Genomic DNA, 17,172 nt, shown 5'->3' with positions numbered 1-17,172 from the left:
AGCAAATTCTTACGCGCCACGATTTATTTTTCTCTTCGATCTGAATATACAAATAGATCGACGACTAGATTTTCCCCAGTGAAAGATGAATTTAAAAATGGGTCGATACGGGTTAAGGGGATCTTTCCCCAAGTTTCACGGGATGGATCCGTAGCGCCGTGCTGGTTGAGAACCACGTAGACGCAGGTGTCGCGACTATTGAGGTTTTTAGGGTGAACCGATTTTAATTAACCTGTTAACTAGACGAATAAACTCGTCGATTGAATTACCAATCTCTAGGATGTAAGCTATCCAAAAAGAAGCCTACAAGTCTATAGTACTTTTAGTGGAACAGTGGAATTATTATAAAGAATTTTGATTTATTTCGTCAATATGAAAAGAACGGAAAACATTGTAATTTTATTTATAAATTCAAACGTATCTAATACTAAAGAACTAATCGATTTCTTCGTTTCTTCATTTAGAAATTCTCTATTTCGTTAAGGGGTCGTTTCTCATTTTTGGTAAAAATAAATTACCTGCGTATATATATAAAGTTTTAAGAAATGACTAGAAATCTTAAAAAATGATCCATTTAATATATTGGATCATATAATAATATGATTAATTCGCGATCAAACCTCCGAAGTCGATTTATGACTGGTTTTACAATTAATTGGAAGTAGTGGAAATTAGCTTTCCAAAAATGAATTTCTTTTGAAGAAGACGATTAAAAGGATAACAGGATTCGTGGCTTTCGTTGAAATTTTATTTATTTTGATAATACTTCTGGATGAGGTGTGGGAGTTTACTGAACGAGTCTTTGTACAAGCTGTTTGATTTATTCGTCTGTGAATAGTATTTTGTTTCTTTATTATTTTTTCTCTGCTTGAACGTTGAACGTTTATTATTAAAGATATAAGGTTTTGTTAAATATTGTGAACATGGTGAATTCGTATTTATTAAACGTATATTACGAACGTGATAGGTTGTTTAATAAACAGAAAGTTACGCTGCGTCTGTTTCTATTCTTTGTCTGTAAATTACACTTTCTTGCCTTTTTATGAAAAATAAAATTCTTGGCTTTAATATAATTACTTTTTACACAGAAACAGAAATTTTTAATAAGCTTCGGAATTTTCACTATTTTCCTTATTTTCCCTTGGATATTAATTTCATTCACTTTCACATAAATATCTTGGCTTTAAGCTGGCCTCAGTATTGCAGATCACCAATTTTTTACACGTAAACGCAGACAAATATTCTTGAAATATCCAAAACCGAAAGTTTTTATTTCCTCTACGCTCAAGAGGATCCTCGTTTTTTCAGACTTACTAAAAAGTTCTTAACATAAAACAAATGCTATTGTAAAAGCCAATATTTAAAGAAATAAATAAAAATATAAAGAAAATTTCTAATGCAAAATGTTTTTTTATAATATTCATTATCATCTAGATTTTAAAATTCAGAGCTGTCTGAAAATGCGATAGTGTGAAAATCTGGTTTACTCCAATTTTGTGCCGAACTTCAATGACCTCATTCCTAAAGAGAAGACGCATCGCGCAATTCACGTATCCCATTTCGGTTAGACTTAGTACGGCCGTACGTATCATAACAATTTATTGTTAGCGCATGAAACTCGAAATGATATTTCTATCGGAAATTTGTTTAGGCGCGAAATATTTGTCTGTAATGTCTGGCAGCTCGTGCGCATGCTAAAAAGTCAGTAATGGTGTTTATTTTTAATTTTAGTTCTCCACCTTTGACATTCGCTGAATTGCTTTTGGCAGCATTTAGACAATTTGTTTAATTGTCGCATTTCTGTTACGCTCATTCAGAAATTTTTCATACATGAACCTACATGAAATTAATACATCCCGATTGTAACATTTTCAAGTAAAATATGATATTAAGAAGCTACCTGACTCGTGACTCATAACACTGCGATATGTATAGCATAATAGCATTTTATCTTAATTGTATCAGATTATATGTATGTATTATCTGATAGTATCTAGTATTACATTAAAAGAGCAGTTTATACTTCATTCATAATTACATTTTGCTGAAATATGACAAACGCAAAAATTTTGAAACTGTATATAAAAGTTTGTCTTTCAATAAATGTTAATAAATATATGCATGTACTGTATGCGATTGGTTTAAACACTTTGTCTTGGCTTTAGATTCTAGATGTATATAGAAAAACTGGTTTTAGTACTTATACGTATATGTATGCAATGTTGTGTTATTTATAAACAAAATATACCGATGGCAAACATAACCTCAAAGTTGCGGTTTCCAATAGTTCGACAGAATGTTGTTGCAAGTTAAATTCTGATCAATATTACAAAAATGGCAGGTAGTATGAGACAATTAGAAGAAAGACAACTTCTAGTTGAAGTAACACGGATGCAATGGTCTCCAAAAATGGATCTCTTAGCAATCGCAAATGTGAAAGGTTAGATTTTTCATTTAGTAAATAAAAAGTTGAAGTTTTTCAGTTGTTTAAATTTCTATAACACTTTATAGTTGATATTAATTATTTATGCAGAAGTTAATAAAAACATATTATTAATTTTTTAATAAATATTATCAGAGTTTGATTCATCGTAATATTAGTTTTATTTATAATAGTAGGAATTCTTGAATATCATAAATGTAATAAATAATGTTATCTTTATTAAAATGATTTTTATAGGAGAAGTTACGTTACATAGATTAACATGGCAAAGAGTATGGTTACTGAGTCCTCAAGAGGAATCCGATACTATAGTGAATTTAGCATGGAGACCAGATGGAAAACTTCTAGCGATTTGTTATGAAGTCTCTAAATTAGTGTGTCTTGTAGATATTGAGAATAAAAATATTATACATAGAACAAAGTTAATGTTGCACAATGCAATTACATGTATGACATGGTTACCATTAGCAAATTTAGAAAGTGATACTTTGTTAAATGGTAGCAAAGCAAATATGCTACCGACTGGAGAATATCTCCCACCTTTACCTAGTTTAAATAGAAGTTTTGGTCAAGAATCAGAACGCAAGGAAGTTTTATCTCAAACTTTAGATATACTTTTTGTAAGTTTAAATATCATAGATGTTTTGGAATATTAACATTGTGATCATCTATAGATAATTGTATATGCTATAGCTTGGCTTAGATGATGGAAATGTTGCAATGTATGTATTTGGAATGTTCTATTGCGGTACAATTTCTGTTGGTCATGGTCAAATATTAGAAATTAGTGGTGGATTTGGCAAATCAATGTGGATTACATGGAAGGATAATATTGGCATCAAAGCAAGTAGATTATGGTGTCCACTGTTGGAACAAAGCACAGCTTTTTTAAAGGTTCTTTGCTTAATATATTTTAAACGTTTATTTCAAAATAATACTAAATTTCTATAAATTTTTTATCTAAATTTGAGGTAGCACAAGCTCAAGCTAATATCGAATACCTGATGGATTATCTTTCACGTACGTTAATGGCAATATCTGAAGCATGGGAGACAATTCTTTTGGAAATGGATGAAAAACTTGCACGATATGCAGAAACAAATCCACCTGGTGGAGTTGCTGCAGACTTTTTAGAACTGTTAATGATTGGTATACCTACCCAAAACTTAGAGAATTTCTTGCTACGTGATTTGACTGAAAAGGGTTTAAAAAAATTAGGACATAGCATTGAAATGTGTTATAGTAATATACAGGTATGATGGTAATATTTGGTGATAATTTCTTTAATTTATCTACATCACAATAATCCATCCCTATTTTGTAGAAATTAGTCTTAAAAAATTTAACTAGCGTTGGGATGGCCCTCGTATACCAATTAGCTGAAATGAGAGGAATGGTCAGATTAGGTGGCTCGTATGAATTACTAGGACTTACTGATGAGACTATTATAACTAATGCTCTTCACGCATCAGAAGCTTTTTTAGCAAAATCTTCTGAAATTCAGCAAGTGATAGATCATAGCATGCGTGACTATAAAGCGTTTTTCCGGTACGTTTAAAAATTAAAATTCTTATCCAATATTTCTACTATTTCTATTTCTATTTCTCCTATTTTATATTTTTATTTTAAGGTGGTTATACGTTGCAATTTTAAGGCTGTCAGATGAAAGAATACCATCTGAAGTAAGTCGTGTCAGTCAACAAGAGTTAACATTTATCGCCGAATTTTTGCGCGGTTTTGATAAGACTGAACCTGGTGTTGGAGGAAGAAAAGGAGTGAATTTAGAGAAGTTAGGTCAATACTTGCGACGGGAAAATTTACAAACTTGTCTAACTCCTGAAGGAAGCGAATGGGCTACTATGCTCGATGAAAATCATTGTCTTCGTGATCATCCTCTTATTGTGAAACAAGACCTTAATTATTCCTTATTGCAGTCTCATGCGAAATTAATTACTGCTATACATAATGTTTTTCGTGAGTCTTACCAAGGATTAGTTGAACATTTTACCATATCAAATATTGCTTTGTCGCCGTCTATAGGATTTACATCATCGCAAGTTGCAACAAACAATGATAGTTTGCTAGTAGCTACATGTGATGCTGACCATCAAATATTACGACTGTTTAAAGTCGAGTGTTCATGCATAGAACCCATTTCTCTTAGGTTTAAATTAAGTACGATAGATACAGATTATAAATCAGGTTTGCTGTTTTACTATAAATATATGCAATAATTTAATTCTTTAAAGTAACATAACGTTTGTTTTTTACAGAATCTCATTCCAAAACGTACATAGACTGTACTGTAGTTGATCTACAATTTTACTCTAACGAACATCTCAGTTTACTGCTACTTAACAAACATACACATGCATCGTATCTTGTACAATTGCCATTGAATAACGTCCGAATTTTTGAAAATCAAGATAAGAATGCAATTAGTTTAGTAGATCTTTTAGGTAACAGTTGGCCACGACCTTTTCAAGGTATAACTGCTAAAAAAATAGCAGTCAGTGGTGCGCGAAAAGTGGCCGCTGTTTTAAGTGAAAACAATAGGAAAATAAGATTATTAGAAACTGAAGTGGAACCTGAAGAAGAGGAAGAAGAAGAAGATGAAGAAGATGTAATGAATGATAGTATGTTGAACACTACTCATGGAACAGCTGCAAATTCTCAAACATATAATTAAACTATTTAATCATTATTTATATACATAAATATATATACAATATGTTACAAGAGAATTTTCATCTACAAAACATTTATTAAAACTATTTTTTTACTTATGAAATGATTATGTATTTTATGTCTTCATGGCACAATTCCTAAATCAATGTATATGTATATAAATTTAAATATGGCTATGTATGTATGTATGTATGTGTGTATGTCTTTATGTTGCATTCACCATGAAACAAAATTTCTTTGAATATATTACAAAATTATTCATTATTTTTGCATTTGATTAAATACTCTTGGGAAATCAATATCAAGAGCTTCATTATCAATACCACCTTCATCAATTGTTGGTATAGACATAGATGGTGGAGGAACAGTATAGATATTTGGCGTATATTTTGCGGGAGAATTTTCTCTTGATTCTTCCAAATCTGAAATAATTCATATTAATTAAACATAAAAATATGATATTTTGTTTTACATATCAATTTATAATATTTACCAAAAAAATTGCGATTGTGTTTCCTTTTTGTTGTGACAATGAAAAGAACAATAGCTATAGCAACAACTATTACCATAACAGCAGCCATACCCCGTAATAAATTTGTCTATAAGAAAGAGACTATTGAAAACAAATAGGAAAAATATATTTATTGAAGATATAACGTATCTTAACATACCTCAAAATCGTTTTCCCAAAGATCTTCCCAATCTTTCTTAACTATTAATTCAATAGTATTACTAGTGATATTAGAACGATCTGATATACCTTTGGAAAAACACTTATAGAAACCAGACTCAGCTGTTGATACACCCTAATAAAAGATATAATTTGTTAAGATAAAATACCTAAAAGTTGTAAGAGGAATATTTACAATAATTACTTACCCTTATGAAAAGCTTTCCTGTTAACACTTCATAATTATATTTGTTTTCATCCATTAAATTTCCAGGCCCAATAATGCGGTTATTACCAGTAAGGTGCCAAAACATAAAACGATGATGATCATCACTGCTCAAACATGGAAGTTCAGCTATATGACCTGCTGGAACTTTTGTCACTGTAACTTGATCTTCATTAGCTCCACTTTTCGTTAGTGATAATAATAAACATAGAAATATAAAATAAATCACATTCATCTGTAAAATAGAATTGCAATAAAAATAATAAATAAGATTGGATAGAGTATATATTTATTTATTTTAATATTAATAAATGATGAGTTCAAATTATAAACTTGAATATATGATAATTTTTTGATTATATTTATATTTAATATTTAGATAGCTTAATTTATAATATTAATCTTAGTTTTTGCAAAATTTATTGTTAATTTTTTAATTATTGTAAACTATATAGATATTTAATGTAACATAGTAAAAACATATCTGGTCATTCTACCTGCTTCATGTTACTTATATCCAGCTCAGTAGATCACTATAAAATTGTTGATTTATCCACTTTATGAACTCATAAGTTCTATTCACACAAAAGGAATACTTAGATTAAAAAATTCATAGTAAAAATGTACAAACACTGTTACAGAACTTGTTCTACTATCAACTAAGCTAGCAAAATGTTTTGTATCATTCGTACTGTGTTCTACTAACAATTACATTCCAATTCCACTGATCATTTCCATTGAAAGAATTTCAATGGTGTAGGACTTTAAATGTAACAGATGGTTGCTGGAATAATTATCATATACACAATGCAAGCAAAAGACATTTGTCAATGAACCATGTTGCATAACAATAAAGGTAAGTACATAAATTCTTTCTAATGTTTCACTGTTATTTATTTTATATATTAATAAATATGCTAAAAAATATTACAGTCACTTTATTGTTTGTAAGAGATGACAGTCTTATGAACTAATGAGAAAAGCTTCAATAATGGATCTGAGGTAGAGTTACTTATTTATATCTTTGTCCTATTCATCCTTGTGCAATAGAGTATTTATAGTAAACTAGAGTGGCATCTTGTGACTACCATACTATCTAAACATGCACTATATACTTTCTCACTTTTACTATTCAAAAGAGACTGGTATGTAAAATAAAATCTAATATCAGGAAAGTATTTACACACGTTGTACCTATTAATTAATCATTATATAACATATACATATGAGATGCAAATAAATAATAAATTACTACTTTTTTACAAAATGTTTTTAAGTTAAAAAAATGATCCTCAAATATACAAAAAATATAGCCATTGTTTATAATTGAAATCAACATAATTTTGATGGCATTGATAATAATTATATCAATAATAATTAAAGTTAATTTATACAAAATGTATTCATATAAAACATTGTAGATATTACATACATTTATTATAATATTTCTGAATTGGCTGTGATTTGGTCATTGTTAATATCGATAATGATGCATCAAATTTATAAAGACATCAACTGCCAATGCTGGAAGAAGAATCCAAAATGGTCCCAAAACAAGTTTTGCTGGTAAAAACCAATGTGGTGCTTCTAATTTCAAACATATTAAAATTTGGGCACTTATTTTCATGAGCATAACTGATGTATACCACATCTGAAAAGAAGATATTTTCAGTATTCATAAAATATAATAAGTACCCAGTTTCATCACAGTACATGTTTATATCAAATTCATAAGCTTAGCTTTTTTGTATGAAATATTATATTTTCAAGAATTTCAATATGATGAATGTTACAAATAATTTGTCACTCAATATATAATAAATTAAGTTTCCTTTTTAACGAAATTCTTATTAACAGTAGAATGGACAATACATTTTTTATTTATTCATATAATTAAGGAAATATACTACAAATTAAAGTGAAAATTTTTGCAATCTTCTTATTAACAAATTAATTAGTAATATTTACAATTTATATGCAAGTAATACTCTTTGATGAAAAAAACTTACTTCCCGAGGTAAATGATCAATACGTCCATTTTTAAAAAGGGTGATGATATTAATAATAATATTAACTGAAACTATGAGATCAAACAACCACAGTGGAATAAAAACAATAAACCAATTCCATTGTGTCCTCTGATCGAGCCTCAAGACAAGCAGAATCAGAAAAATCAAAAGATTAAACCATGTATATAACGCACGATGTAAAGCTGTCATTGGGATATATAATTAAGTACGTCAAAAATCACGAGACAAAACGTGATCTTGAAACTATACGATTGTGTTGCAAATTCGGTGATCTGTTTACCTCAACGTTTGATATACCACCTAACCTCTATCGTCAACTAACCTATAAGTTGTAACGATTTCTAAGATGTCGCTACTAACATAAATATATTAATATTATTCAAATTTGTATATCGCATTATGAAACAACATAAAAAATATATTACAACAGAATATGTTATTTCTTTATTATTTTCAATGAAGTAAAGTTCATTATCTTTAATTTCATCACAGTTTTTACATTATATATTGATATTGTAAAGTCGCGAGATCGATTGAGTGATATAAACGGCTAGCCCGGGTAACAAACTCGAGATCTTATTTTTGTTAAGTAGATATATTTTTTGGATTATTTTGAGATAATGACAATGTTTTTACTGTTTCAATTTATTCTGATTTATAACTCTCAATAGACGTAGTATTTATAGGGAAACTATATGTACATGAATATAATTTGTTATTATGTTGTTCTATACTGTATTTGTATTATATGCTTGTTGTACTGTATACATGTGTAATTATATAAAGATACATTTATTCATATACCTATTTATTATAGGATGACATAAGTTTTGATTGCAATAACTTGAAAAATTATCATATTCATATACTTTGTACTTTTAAAATGATTGTTAAAAGGACATGATATTATAAGCGAAATATCATTTATTTTATAATATTTTTTAACGAGTAACGCCATTATTGTTCAAATTACTTGAAAGTAATATAAAATTAGTTAAGTTATTTTTCAATATCTCTATCTTAAACGCTTTAAAAGTTTTTACGCTATAAAAAGAATATCTAAGAACATACTATCACTAAGCAGCGACCTTGAATCAAGATTGTTTCATCATTCAGTAAATGTGTTTGTGATTGTAAAAATTGTACGATCATTCACTTGAGCCGATAGTTATAATATTGTTCAACGAATTCTTTTAGAATAAGTATTATTTATAGTTTAATTTGCAAACGACATTTATAAATAGACTGAATTGAATGATATAATAATTATAAGGTGATACGTTCCTTGTGAATATATAGTAAATAATACAATTATCGTAATTATGCCGAATGAAGCGAGTTCTGCATCAAATGGATCTAATGTGCGTATATGGCATTTAATAAAATTTTTTTATTATTTGTTTATACATAAACGTATAATATAAAATATTTATTTAAATATAATGGTTTCTTTTTAGTTTGAAGTTAATTGAAAATTAAATTTGTTCATTATCGAATTATGTAATTAAACGGTTATATTTAGATAGATAAAGTGAACGAGTACGTAAGTGCTTGCTATTATTTAAATTTTTAATCAGCTAATCAGATTTATAAATTCGACAATTTGAAGCAATTCAAAACATTGTTACATTTAAATTAATACAAATCTACTCCTTAGATTCTTATTATTTGTCACTTCAATGAATCTTATGAATATACTTACATACATGAATATATATCTTTATTGAGCTCTTCGTAATATATGTATACGTACATTATTCACTAAGGTTAGTTGATTGATTAAAAAACTTTCCCTTTGATAAAAATGCTTCCATTTGTCTAATATTATTATATTAATACTGCTATTATATGTACATATATATGTATATGAAATTATGTAGAAAAATTGTAGTGTTATGTTATATACTTTATAGCAATTATGAAACAATCCTCTTTCGATGCGTTACCCAATATTTAACAATATACAACATATTACAATATATAAAGCCACATTTACTCTACGTTTGTAATACCTTCGGTAATATAGCTATAAATATACTGGAATAGTAGAACTGTTATTAGATCGAGGGAAGTAAGATCTATTTTAAAGGGTAGCGTCCTGTGTCTGACCCCATGTAGGAGCCGGCAATTTCTCGAAGTGTGTGCATGAAAAACTTTCAAAATCGGTAACGAACTGAAGACATTTCCGTACTCTTTCTCAATAAGTGTGCTGTCAAAGCATTAGCACTTGTGAATCTTACGGATTCTTTTTTTGTTTACCTTTTCTATCTCTTCTTGTGATTACGACCTTAGCCTCATTTTCAACACTTTTTTACTGAGATTCTAACCACGTGTGATTTAATTTACGATGTCAAACTTACGATCACTGGTAAGTAGTTTGAATAAAAAATATAAGTTCTCTGAAATCGTATTATTTTTATTAATCGAAAATTTCGAAAAAAGTTAATAAACCGTAATGCATGTAACTGGTTGGCATTGTGTTTTTGTATAATTCAAGCAATCAATTTCTCGTATATTAGTTTATTATTGTTTTATTATAGGTAATAAGTTTGTCCATTTCTATAAATGGATAAAAAGTGTAATTTAATTGTAAAAGAAATTGGAAGGATGTTTGTGTGATGACATGTTATGTACTTCAGTAAATTAAATTGTTTAAAAGCTGAAGATTCTAAGTATTTATTGTTGTAAGAAGAATCTATAAAGTTCATGATTTAATGTATTTCTATATATGCAGATGACATTCAATAGATTGTCACGTTTTGAGTATTCTCATTTACTTTGTTGATAATATCTTTTGAATTGTTATTGTATTTTTCAAATTAGTTTTATGTATTAGAAATCAGTACTTAAGTATTACACATAACTCTTTAGTAATCTTCAAAATGCTTGCAAATTTGATCAGAATTTTAAATACAATGAATATGTTTATTTTATAAACTTTATTTTCAAATTTGTAATTTTTATACTTTCCTTTTTTTGTTTTAGTTTGTATCAGTATTAGCTGCTGTAGGAACCATAGCTGTAATAGGATTAGCAGTGAAATTTTACAACAGTTGGAGAAGTGATAAGAAAAAGAAATCTCCAATTTTACTGGTTGAACCAGTTGTTAAATATAGTTTACCATTAATAAAAAAAGACATATTAAGTCATGATACAAGAAAATTCAGATTTGCATTGCCAACTTCCGATCATGTATTAGGATTACCAATCGGTCAACATGTTCATTTAACAGTGAAGATTGGGGATGAAGTCGTTATACGCTCTTATACACCTGTATCAAGTGATGATGACCATGGTTATGTAGATCTTGTTATTAAGGTAAATAATAAAATATATAAAATATGATCTATGCAGTTCAATATGAAAGTCATGAATAAAATTATATATTTAGGTATATTTTAAAAATGTACATCCAAAATTCCCTGAAGGAGGAAAACTGTCTCAATACTTAGAAAACTTAAAAATTGGGGAGACAGTTGATTTTAGAGGACCTTCTGGTCGGCTTGTTTATAAAGGCCATGGGAAATTTTCTATAAAAATTTTGAGAAAAGATCCACCTGTGGAATATAATGTTAAAAAGGTACATATATTTAATTTATGCAATTATATTTTCTGCTTGTAAACTTTAAGGAATAAATAAATTTGTATGTTGTTGCAGATTGTAATGTTAGCTGGTGGGACAGGAATCACACCAATGCTACAATTAATTCGTGCTATAATAAAGGATTCTACAGATGAAACTCAAGCTTCGCTACTTTTTGCCAATCAAACAGAAAAAGATATATTACTTCGAGAAGAATTAGATGATATTGCAAAGAATCATCCTAACAAATTGAAACTCTGGTATACAATAGATACTAGTAGTGAAAATTGGCCGTACAGTACTGGATTTATAAATGCAGATATGATCAAGGATCATCTATTTCCTCCATCACCTGATACAATAGTACTTATGTGTGGTCCACCTCCAATGATTAATTTTGCTTGTAATCCTAACCTTGATAAACTCGGTTATGACCCAAAATTACGATTTGCATACTGAAGCAACAAATTATTTTTGTCACATTTAAATGTAGAATACATTTGACTTGCTAGTTACTTTGACTAAAAAATTGGCTTATAATTTCAAGTTCACTTAAGTTTATAAATTTAATACTCGTAAACATATCTCATCTTTTAGTATATACCGTATATTGGTCAATGTAAACGAATATAATATCAGTTCAAGATTTAAAAATACGAGTTAGGTTGATTTGATATACATAATTGTATTCGTTACAATTATACGAATTCATTATATTTTTAATTGCATTTTTGTTCAGACAATTGCATTCTTGTTATAAATGACATTTATAATAATTTTTTTTTCAAGTTTATAATTTTGTATAGATGTTGCCAATGCAAAGCTTTAGTAAAGAAAATATACAATTTTAGGGTATTAAGGGCATTTATTGATGTTAAACCTATTGTATTGTTATAAAAAATGATGATCGCAAAATGTCCGATTTTTTTATAAACCCTTCTCTTACTTCAGTTTCGAACAGTGATTTAAAATTTATAACGTAAAATAGTATTACATACCATAGCATTAAAGAAGTATACCGGTATTAATTAGTGTCAATGTTTATTAACAAAAGGGAAGAAGCTAAATTGTTTATTATTTAATCATAATTCGTGTTACGAAAAAAAGCAGTGCAGATAAAGCAGTGAACGAGCATCTGTGTAATTAACAACGTCCGCGATCCTTGACGCGCTTTCTGGGTGCAGCCCGTAAGATATCATCCACACGTAAAATCATTTCGGCTGCTTCTGCTGCACTAACTAAAACTTGCCTCTTCACAGCCCAAGATTCAGTTATTCCTAATCGTTTCATACAGCCTATTTTTCCTTGCTCCATATCTATTAATGAGAGATAAGTTAAAATAATTAATAATCTATTATTGCTATTCATAACAATAACAATTGTAAATTATATTTATTATTTTAAAATAAACATACCGAGGCCCATGGTATTTGCGCCAGAATTATGTGCAGCTCTCAATTCGCTAACTAGTTGAGCTGAATCGTAACCAGCATTGTCGGCAATAACAGTGGGTAATTGTTGCAATGCACGAGCAAAAGATTCCATTGCAACTGCTTCTTTTCCAGGAGTAGAAGCAGCTGCGTTCATTACGGCACAAGCCATTATCATTTCACTACATCCTCCCCCATAAACAATTCTTGATTCACGTACAGTAGCTGATAATACGCAAAGCGCATCATGCAAAGATCTCTCAGCTTCATCAAGAATTTGCTGGGTAGCACCTCTAATAATTACTGTACATGCTTCTCCCAAAGGAACTCCAGAAAATCGTAATAAAGTGTCTTCACCCAACATTATCTAAAAAGATTAATGTATCTTTAAAAGTGCTACTTCACTAATCATAATTCCAATTTATTCAGGCATACCTGTTCAATGAGATCACATTTGCCAAGTTTCACCATATCAGGATGATCAAAGGTACTGACAATTTCTCCACCAGTAACAAGAGCAAGCCGTTCAATACCATCAAAGTCAGCATGCTCGATAGCCATAATATTAGCGTCAGCAAACAATTGTTCTGGGTAATTATAAATCAACTGTCTATTAACAAAAACGTTGCAGCCATGTTTTATGATCTTCTCAACTTTATCCTAAATTGTAAACACGCGATTATAAATAATTAAATATAGCTCTTTTTGTTAATTGTAATATAATTACACTTTATAGTTACCTTCATTTTTTCCTTCTCTGCTCCTTCTAATTCTGCAATTTTTGCCATTGAGTCAACTCTAACTCTAGAACCAAATACCTGTAAACCAATATATACATGAATATTGCTGAATTACCATAGAACTTATACAATTATTATAAATTCATATATTTCTTCTTTACCTTGATTTTATCTGTATCCATAGGAGTGTTCGCTATAAGTATACGTGCATCAGTTATTCTCTGTGGCTGATGTACACCAGGTTTTTTGTCTAGTAAGAATCCCTCATCAAGGAAGGAATCACCTAAAGTTCCTCCACGCTTCTTAATTATTTGAATAGCCGATAAATTGCCAGATCCTTTAAGACGCAACACAGCATTTACTGCAAGTTTGCTGAAGTGTTCCTTGTGTTGGGACAGAATTTTCGAACTCAGAGTTGTACGGGCAATATTCAACAAATCTTCACGAAAACGTTCAGGATCTGCAGAATTATCAGCTGCAGCGTTTTTCAAAGCTTCTCTTGCTACATTAGTTGCACTTCTCCAGCCAGAAATTATGGTTTGTGGATGAATTTTTTGATCTATTAATTTCTCTGCTTCTCTTAATAATTCAGCAGCTAAAATATGAAATGATTATTTTAAACACTGCATATTAAGTGCAAATAATACTAAAATTTTATATTGATTTTATACATTATTTTTAATATAAAAGAATTCTCTTAAGTTATATACTAATGATATTAAAAAAATTAAAATAATTATACCAACCAAGGACAGTTACAGAAGTGGTACCATCACCAACTTCATCATCTTGAACACGCGACATATCTACTAAGATTTTAGCAGCAGGATTATCCACACCAACATTTTTGAGAATAGTTGCACCATCATTGGTAACTTGAACTTGTCCTGCAGATCGGCCATGAGCCACCAATATCTTATCCATACCTTTAGGTCCAAGTGTAGACTTTACTAAATCACCAATGGCTATTGCTCCTACGAACAAACTTAGCCTGGCAATTTCTGCTTTTTCTTCTTCCGCTTCATTTTTTAGGATCCTGACAGGATTTAAGGAAACCTGCAAATGGCCATTTAAATTTTTAGAATTATTTTTATTACTAATATTAACAAACATTTTCCATATATTCTAATTTATTTATGCCGTATAAGTTGCCACGTTCTGATTATATTTTTCGCATCTTTATGATATTTTTTGCATTAATTTATTGTCTAATAACGGGAAGTGTTATTTAATCGATCACTTAAAAGTATAATAAACTATAAAAAGTTTGTAAGTTGCAATTGTTTTATGAATTGTATTATAATATCTTTAGGAAATAATTTTTTTTAGTTTATAATTAAAAAGATCTATTGATACACGTGCGCCATTTGTCATATCTCTATACAAAACCGGGTAACGAAAGTTAACTCATTATAATTTCGATTTCTGATGATATTTCAATAATATTACTTTACGATATACTAAAGGAAGATGAAAATCAATTAATTACCATTTTGAATTACTGCTAAAGCAATGGGACACAATTTATAATCGAATAAAGTTTGTACAACGACACAGCAAAGCACAATTACAAGAAATTGTCTATCGATAGGTGGAGTTAGTGGCACCTCCGCTTGAAACACCAAAGATATATTTTCTTCCCGTATTCCATTCTAGCGTTTCTTTGATTGGTTAACATAAAAGACTCAGATTATTTTTCACCAATCAAAAATGAGATTAAAGTGCTTAGAGGACGGAAGGTAGCTTTCATCATTGAATTTTAGTGAAAAACATCAAGAATCTTCTGATATAATATTCATATGTAGATGGCGCGCCATGCTGGTATGACCGATACGATTCTGAATTTAATTCCTTTTAAGGCTTGTCAAAGGTATAAATTGACACATCATACGCTGACTTAAATGTTTTATCAATAATACGTATAATATTACTTACATCTAATTATATTGTGTTTTTAAATAGAGATATAACTATTGAAAGTATATTAAATTATATGTAGATTTATTTGTAACGTAAAAAAGGAATGTTTAGTAATTCTTACAGATTGAACAATCTCTTTTAGGAATTAATAGATAGAATTTTATATCATAAAATATTAACATTTTATGTAAAGAATAGTATTTTCCTATATCTGAATACATGTACATATATATTATTAAAACTCTATAATTTCGTAAAAAATTATGAAATTATATACGATTTTGATGTTTATACATAAACAAAAATTCTCTATTTGCAGGAGTATTTGGTATGTACGACATATAATGAGATCGCAAAATTCTGCTTGGTAAAAATTCGATTGTATTCCTACAGTTACGGTTATCGGAATATATGATACGATTAAAGTTTCCGAGTCTTTTATCAGAAATTTAAATTCCACTAACCAATTTGGATAGACGCGTGCTCGGCAGCGCTCGCGCGCACGTTTAAATAACGGTCTACACCCAGCTGTCCCCTATTTCATACGGATCTCCACGCACAATAGGGGTCCTGTAGACCTTTCGATGCTTTTATGGGACGCATAGCTGCAGACGTTCTCGGGCATATGTATTTGACGTTCCGAGACAATGCATAGGACAACGGTTGTTACAGAATAAAGGCATTCTGGATTATCGTTAATCAAGAAGTATACTGTGTTGATTATCTCTCTTTCAATGTTTCTAAAAACATGTATTTACCCCCTTATCATTTTTCTTACAATAACATAGTACGAAGATGCGCGCGCAATAACAGGTTTTCTGCGCGAAATTAGCCTTGGCATTTCAATAAAGCTAATGTCTTCGCGTTTCAATCATTTTATTCACATTAATGCATGTACACACACAACACGCGTGTACATACGAGTAATATACGGGTGCTGCATATGCAAATTAATGATCGAAGACGCGCTTTCTTTTGCTCGATGTAGTCATATAATCTCACTTTCCACGAATCGTCGAAGAAACTCTTTGTAAGATATAGTCGCCATTGGTAAAAGTATATATAATTTCATAATCGATTCTACGATTTAATTAACGGTTTTAAGAGATTTTTTTTGTAATGTAATGCCACGAGGAACTAATTATGTATTACGTTCGGGAGCATCCTACATCCAAAGATTTTACGTTCGAAGGAATCCATTATTAATAAAATTCCAACGTGTGAAGTCATCGATCCACGAAATGATCGTTAAAAGGAAGAATAAAACTTGCTAGGCTATGCGTCATAGTCTCTGTTGCAGCAATTTAAATCGTAATTAGAATCTATGGTCCATCGACATGATTTAAATATCCTTTGTTAAACACGTAAAGTACTTAAAATTTAACAATGCTAGATTATGTAATTGTGTATATCGTAATACATGATATATATACATATATATA

General features: G+C 29.5%; 5 protein-coding genes across 7 annotated transcripts; 2 read left to right on the top strand and 3 right to left on the bottom strand.

Annotated features, from left to right (window-relative positions):
• Nucleotides 1-1,701: 1,701 nt before the first annotated feature.
• Nucleotides 1,702-5,311, top strand: LOC117214643 (anaphase-promoting complex subunit 4). The gene is made up of 7 exons (XM_033460843.1): nt 1,702-2,440; nt 2,681-3,063; nt 3,137-3,337; nt 3,415-3,696; nt 3,768-3,991; nt 4,074-4,645; nt 4,717-5,311. Exons 1-7 carry the CDS (start codon nt 2,335-2,337, stop codon nt 5,130-5,132), a joined length of 2,184 nt encoding a protein of 727 aa, XP_033316734.1. The 5' UTR covers nt 1,702-2,334; the 3' UTR covers nt 5,133-5,311.
• LOC117214646 lies at nt 5,114-7,168 on the bottom strand. The gene is made up of 6 exons (XM_033460848.1): nt 6,734-7,168; nt 6,525-6,602; nt 6,011-6,262; nt 5,803-5,937; nt 5,625-5,730; nt 5,114-5,553 (listed from the first exon to the last, which is right to left on the bottom strand). Exons 2-6 carry the CDS (start codon nt 6,531-6,533, stop codon nt 5,393-5,395), a joined length of 663 nt encoding a protein of 220 aa, XP_033316739.1. The 5' UTR covers nt 6,534-6,602; nt 6,734-7,168; the 3' UTR covers nt 5,114-5,392.
• Nucleotides 7,169-7,289: 121 nt separating this feature from the next.
• On the bottom strand, nt 7,290-8,380 carry LOC117214647 (transmembrane protein 60). Its single transcript, XM_033460849.1, has 3 exons — nt 8,037-8,380; nt 7,460-7,678; nt 7,290-7,318 (listed from the first exon to the last, which is right to left on the bottom strand). The coding sequence occupies exons 1-2, from the start codon at nt 8,244-8,246 to the stop codon at nt 7,502-7,504; spliced, it is 387 nt and encodes a 128-aa protein (XP_033316740.1). The 5' UTR covers nt 8,247-8,380; the 3' UTR covers nt 7,290-7,318; nt 7,460-7,501.
• An 821-nt stretch (nt 8,381-9,201) lies between these two features.
• Nucleotides 9,202-12,605, top strand: LOC117214645 (NADH-cytochrome b5 reductase 3). 3 transcript variants are annotated; one of them, XM_033460847.1, is made up of 4 exons: nt 9,202-9,391; nt 11,043-11,375; nt 11,449-11,637; nt 11,716-12,605. In XM_033460847.1, the coding sequence occupies exons 1-4, from the start codon at nt 9,380-9,382 to the stop codon at nt 12,097-12,099; spliced, it is 918 nt and encodes a 305-aa protein (XP_033316738.1). In that variant the 5' UTR covers nt 9,202-9,379; the 3' UTR covers nt 12,100-12,605. The 3 variants fall into 3 exon arrangements, with proteins under 3 accessions (XP_033316738.1, XP_033316736.1, XP_033316737.1); XM_033460845.1 differs by having other exon boundaries at nt 9,202-9,418; XM_033460846.1 differs by lacking the exon at nt 9,202-9,391 and adding an exon at nt 9,987-10,425.
• LOC117214644 (T-complex protein 1 subunit beta) lies at nt 12,486-15,427 on the bottom strand. The gene is made up of 7 exons (XM_033460844.1): nt 15,300-15,427; nt 14,557-14,866; nt 13,972-14,405; nt 13,811-13,888; nt 13,506-13,730; nt 13,056-13,437; nt 12,486-12,956 (listed from the first exon to the last, which is right to left on the bottom strand). Exons 1-7 carry the CDS (start codon nt 15,300-15,302, stop codon nt 12,784-12,786), a joined length of 1,605 nt encoding a protein of 534 aa, XP_033316735.1. The 5' UTR covers nt 15,303-15,427; the 3' UTR covers nt 12,486-12,783.
• Between the last annotated feature and the right edge of the window lie 1,745 nt (nt 15,428-17,172).

Source organism: Bombus bifarius, unplaced genomic scaffold, assembly GCF_011952205.1.
Source record: "Bombus bifarius isolate JDL3187 unplaced genomic scaffold, Bbif_JDL3187 scf7180000009243, whole genome shotgun sequence".
Taxonomy (NCBI): Eukaryota; Metazoa; Arthropoda; class Insecta; order Hymenoptera; family Apidae; genus Bombus; species Bombus bifarius.
Note: the sequence above shows the minus strand (reverse complement) of the source record. Positions and strands in the feature narration are given on the sequence as shown.

Bases quoted from the DNA above. Each gene is read 5' to 3' on its own strand.
- LOC117214647 (XM_033460849.1), bottom strand. From the start codon at position 8,246: ATGACAGCTTTACATCGTGCGTTATATACATGGTTTAATCTTTTGATT. The intron at 7,679-8,036 runs GTAAGTTTTTTT...TCTTCTTTTCAG, and splicing joins TTGATCATTTACCTCGGGAA to ATGTGGTATACATCAGTTAT.
- LOC117214645 (XM_033460845.1), top strand. From the start codon at position 9,380: ATGCCGAATGAAGCGAGTTCTGCATCAAATGGATCTAAT. The intron at 11,376-11,448 runs GTAAATAATAAA...TTATATATTTAG, and splicing joins ATGTAGATCTTGTTATTAAG to GTATATTTTAAAAATGTACA. The intron at 11,638-11,715 runs GTACATATATTT...ATGTTGTTGCAG, and splicing joins TGGAATATAATGTTAAAAAG to ATTGTAATGTTAGCTGGTGG.
- LOC117214643 (XM_033460843.1), top strand. From the start codon at position 2,335: ATGGCAGGTAGTATGAGACAATTAGAAGAAAGACAACTTCTAGTTGAA. The intron at 3,992-4,073 runs GTACGTTTAAAA...TTTTATTTTAAG, and splicing joins GACTATAAAGCGTTTTTCCG to GTGGTTATACGTTGCAATTT. The intron at 4,646-4,716 runs GTTTGCTGTTTT...TGTTTTTTACAG, and splicing joins AGATACAGATTATAAATCAG to AATCTCATTCCAAAACGTAC.
- LOC117214644 (XM_033460844.1), bottom strand. The intron at 13,438-13,505 runs GTATGCCTGAAT...TAATCTTTTTAG, and splicing joins AATGTGATCTCATTGAACAG to ATAATGTTGGGTGAAGACAC. The intron at 12,957-13,055 runs GTATGTTTATTT...TCTCATTAATAG, and splicing joins CGCAAATACCATGGGCCTCG to ATATGGAGCAAGGAAAAATA.
- LOC117214646 (XM_033460848.1), bottom strand. The intron at 5,938-6,010 runs GTAAGTAATTAT...ATCTTTTATTAG, and splicing joins CAGGAAAGCTTTTCATAAGG to GGTGTATCAACAGCTGAGTC. The intron at 5,731-5,802 runs GTATGTTAAGAT...TCTTTCTTATAG, and splicing joins TTTGGGAAAACGATTTTGAG to ACAAATTTATTACGGGGTAT.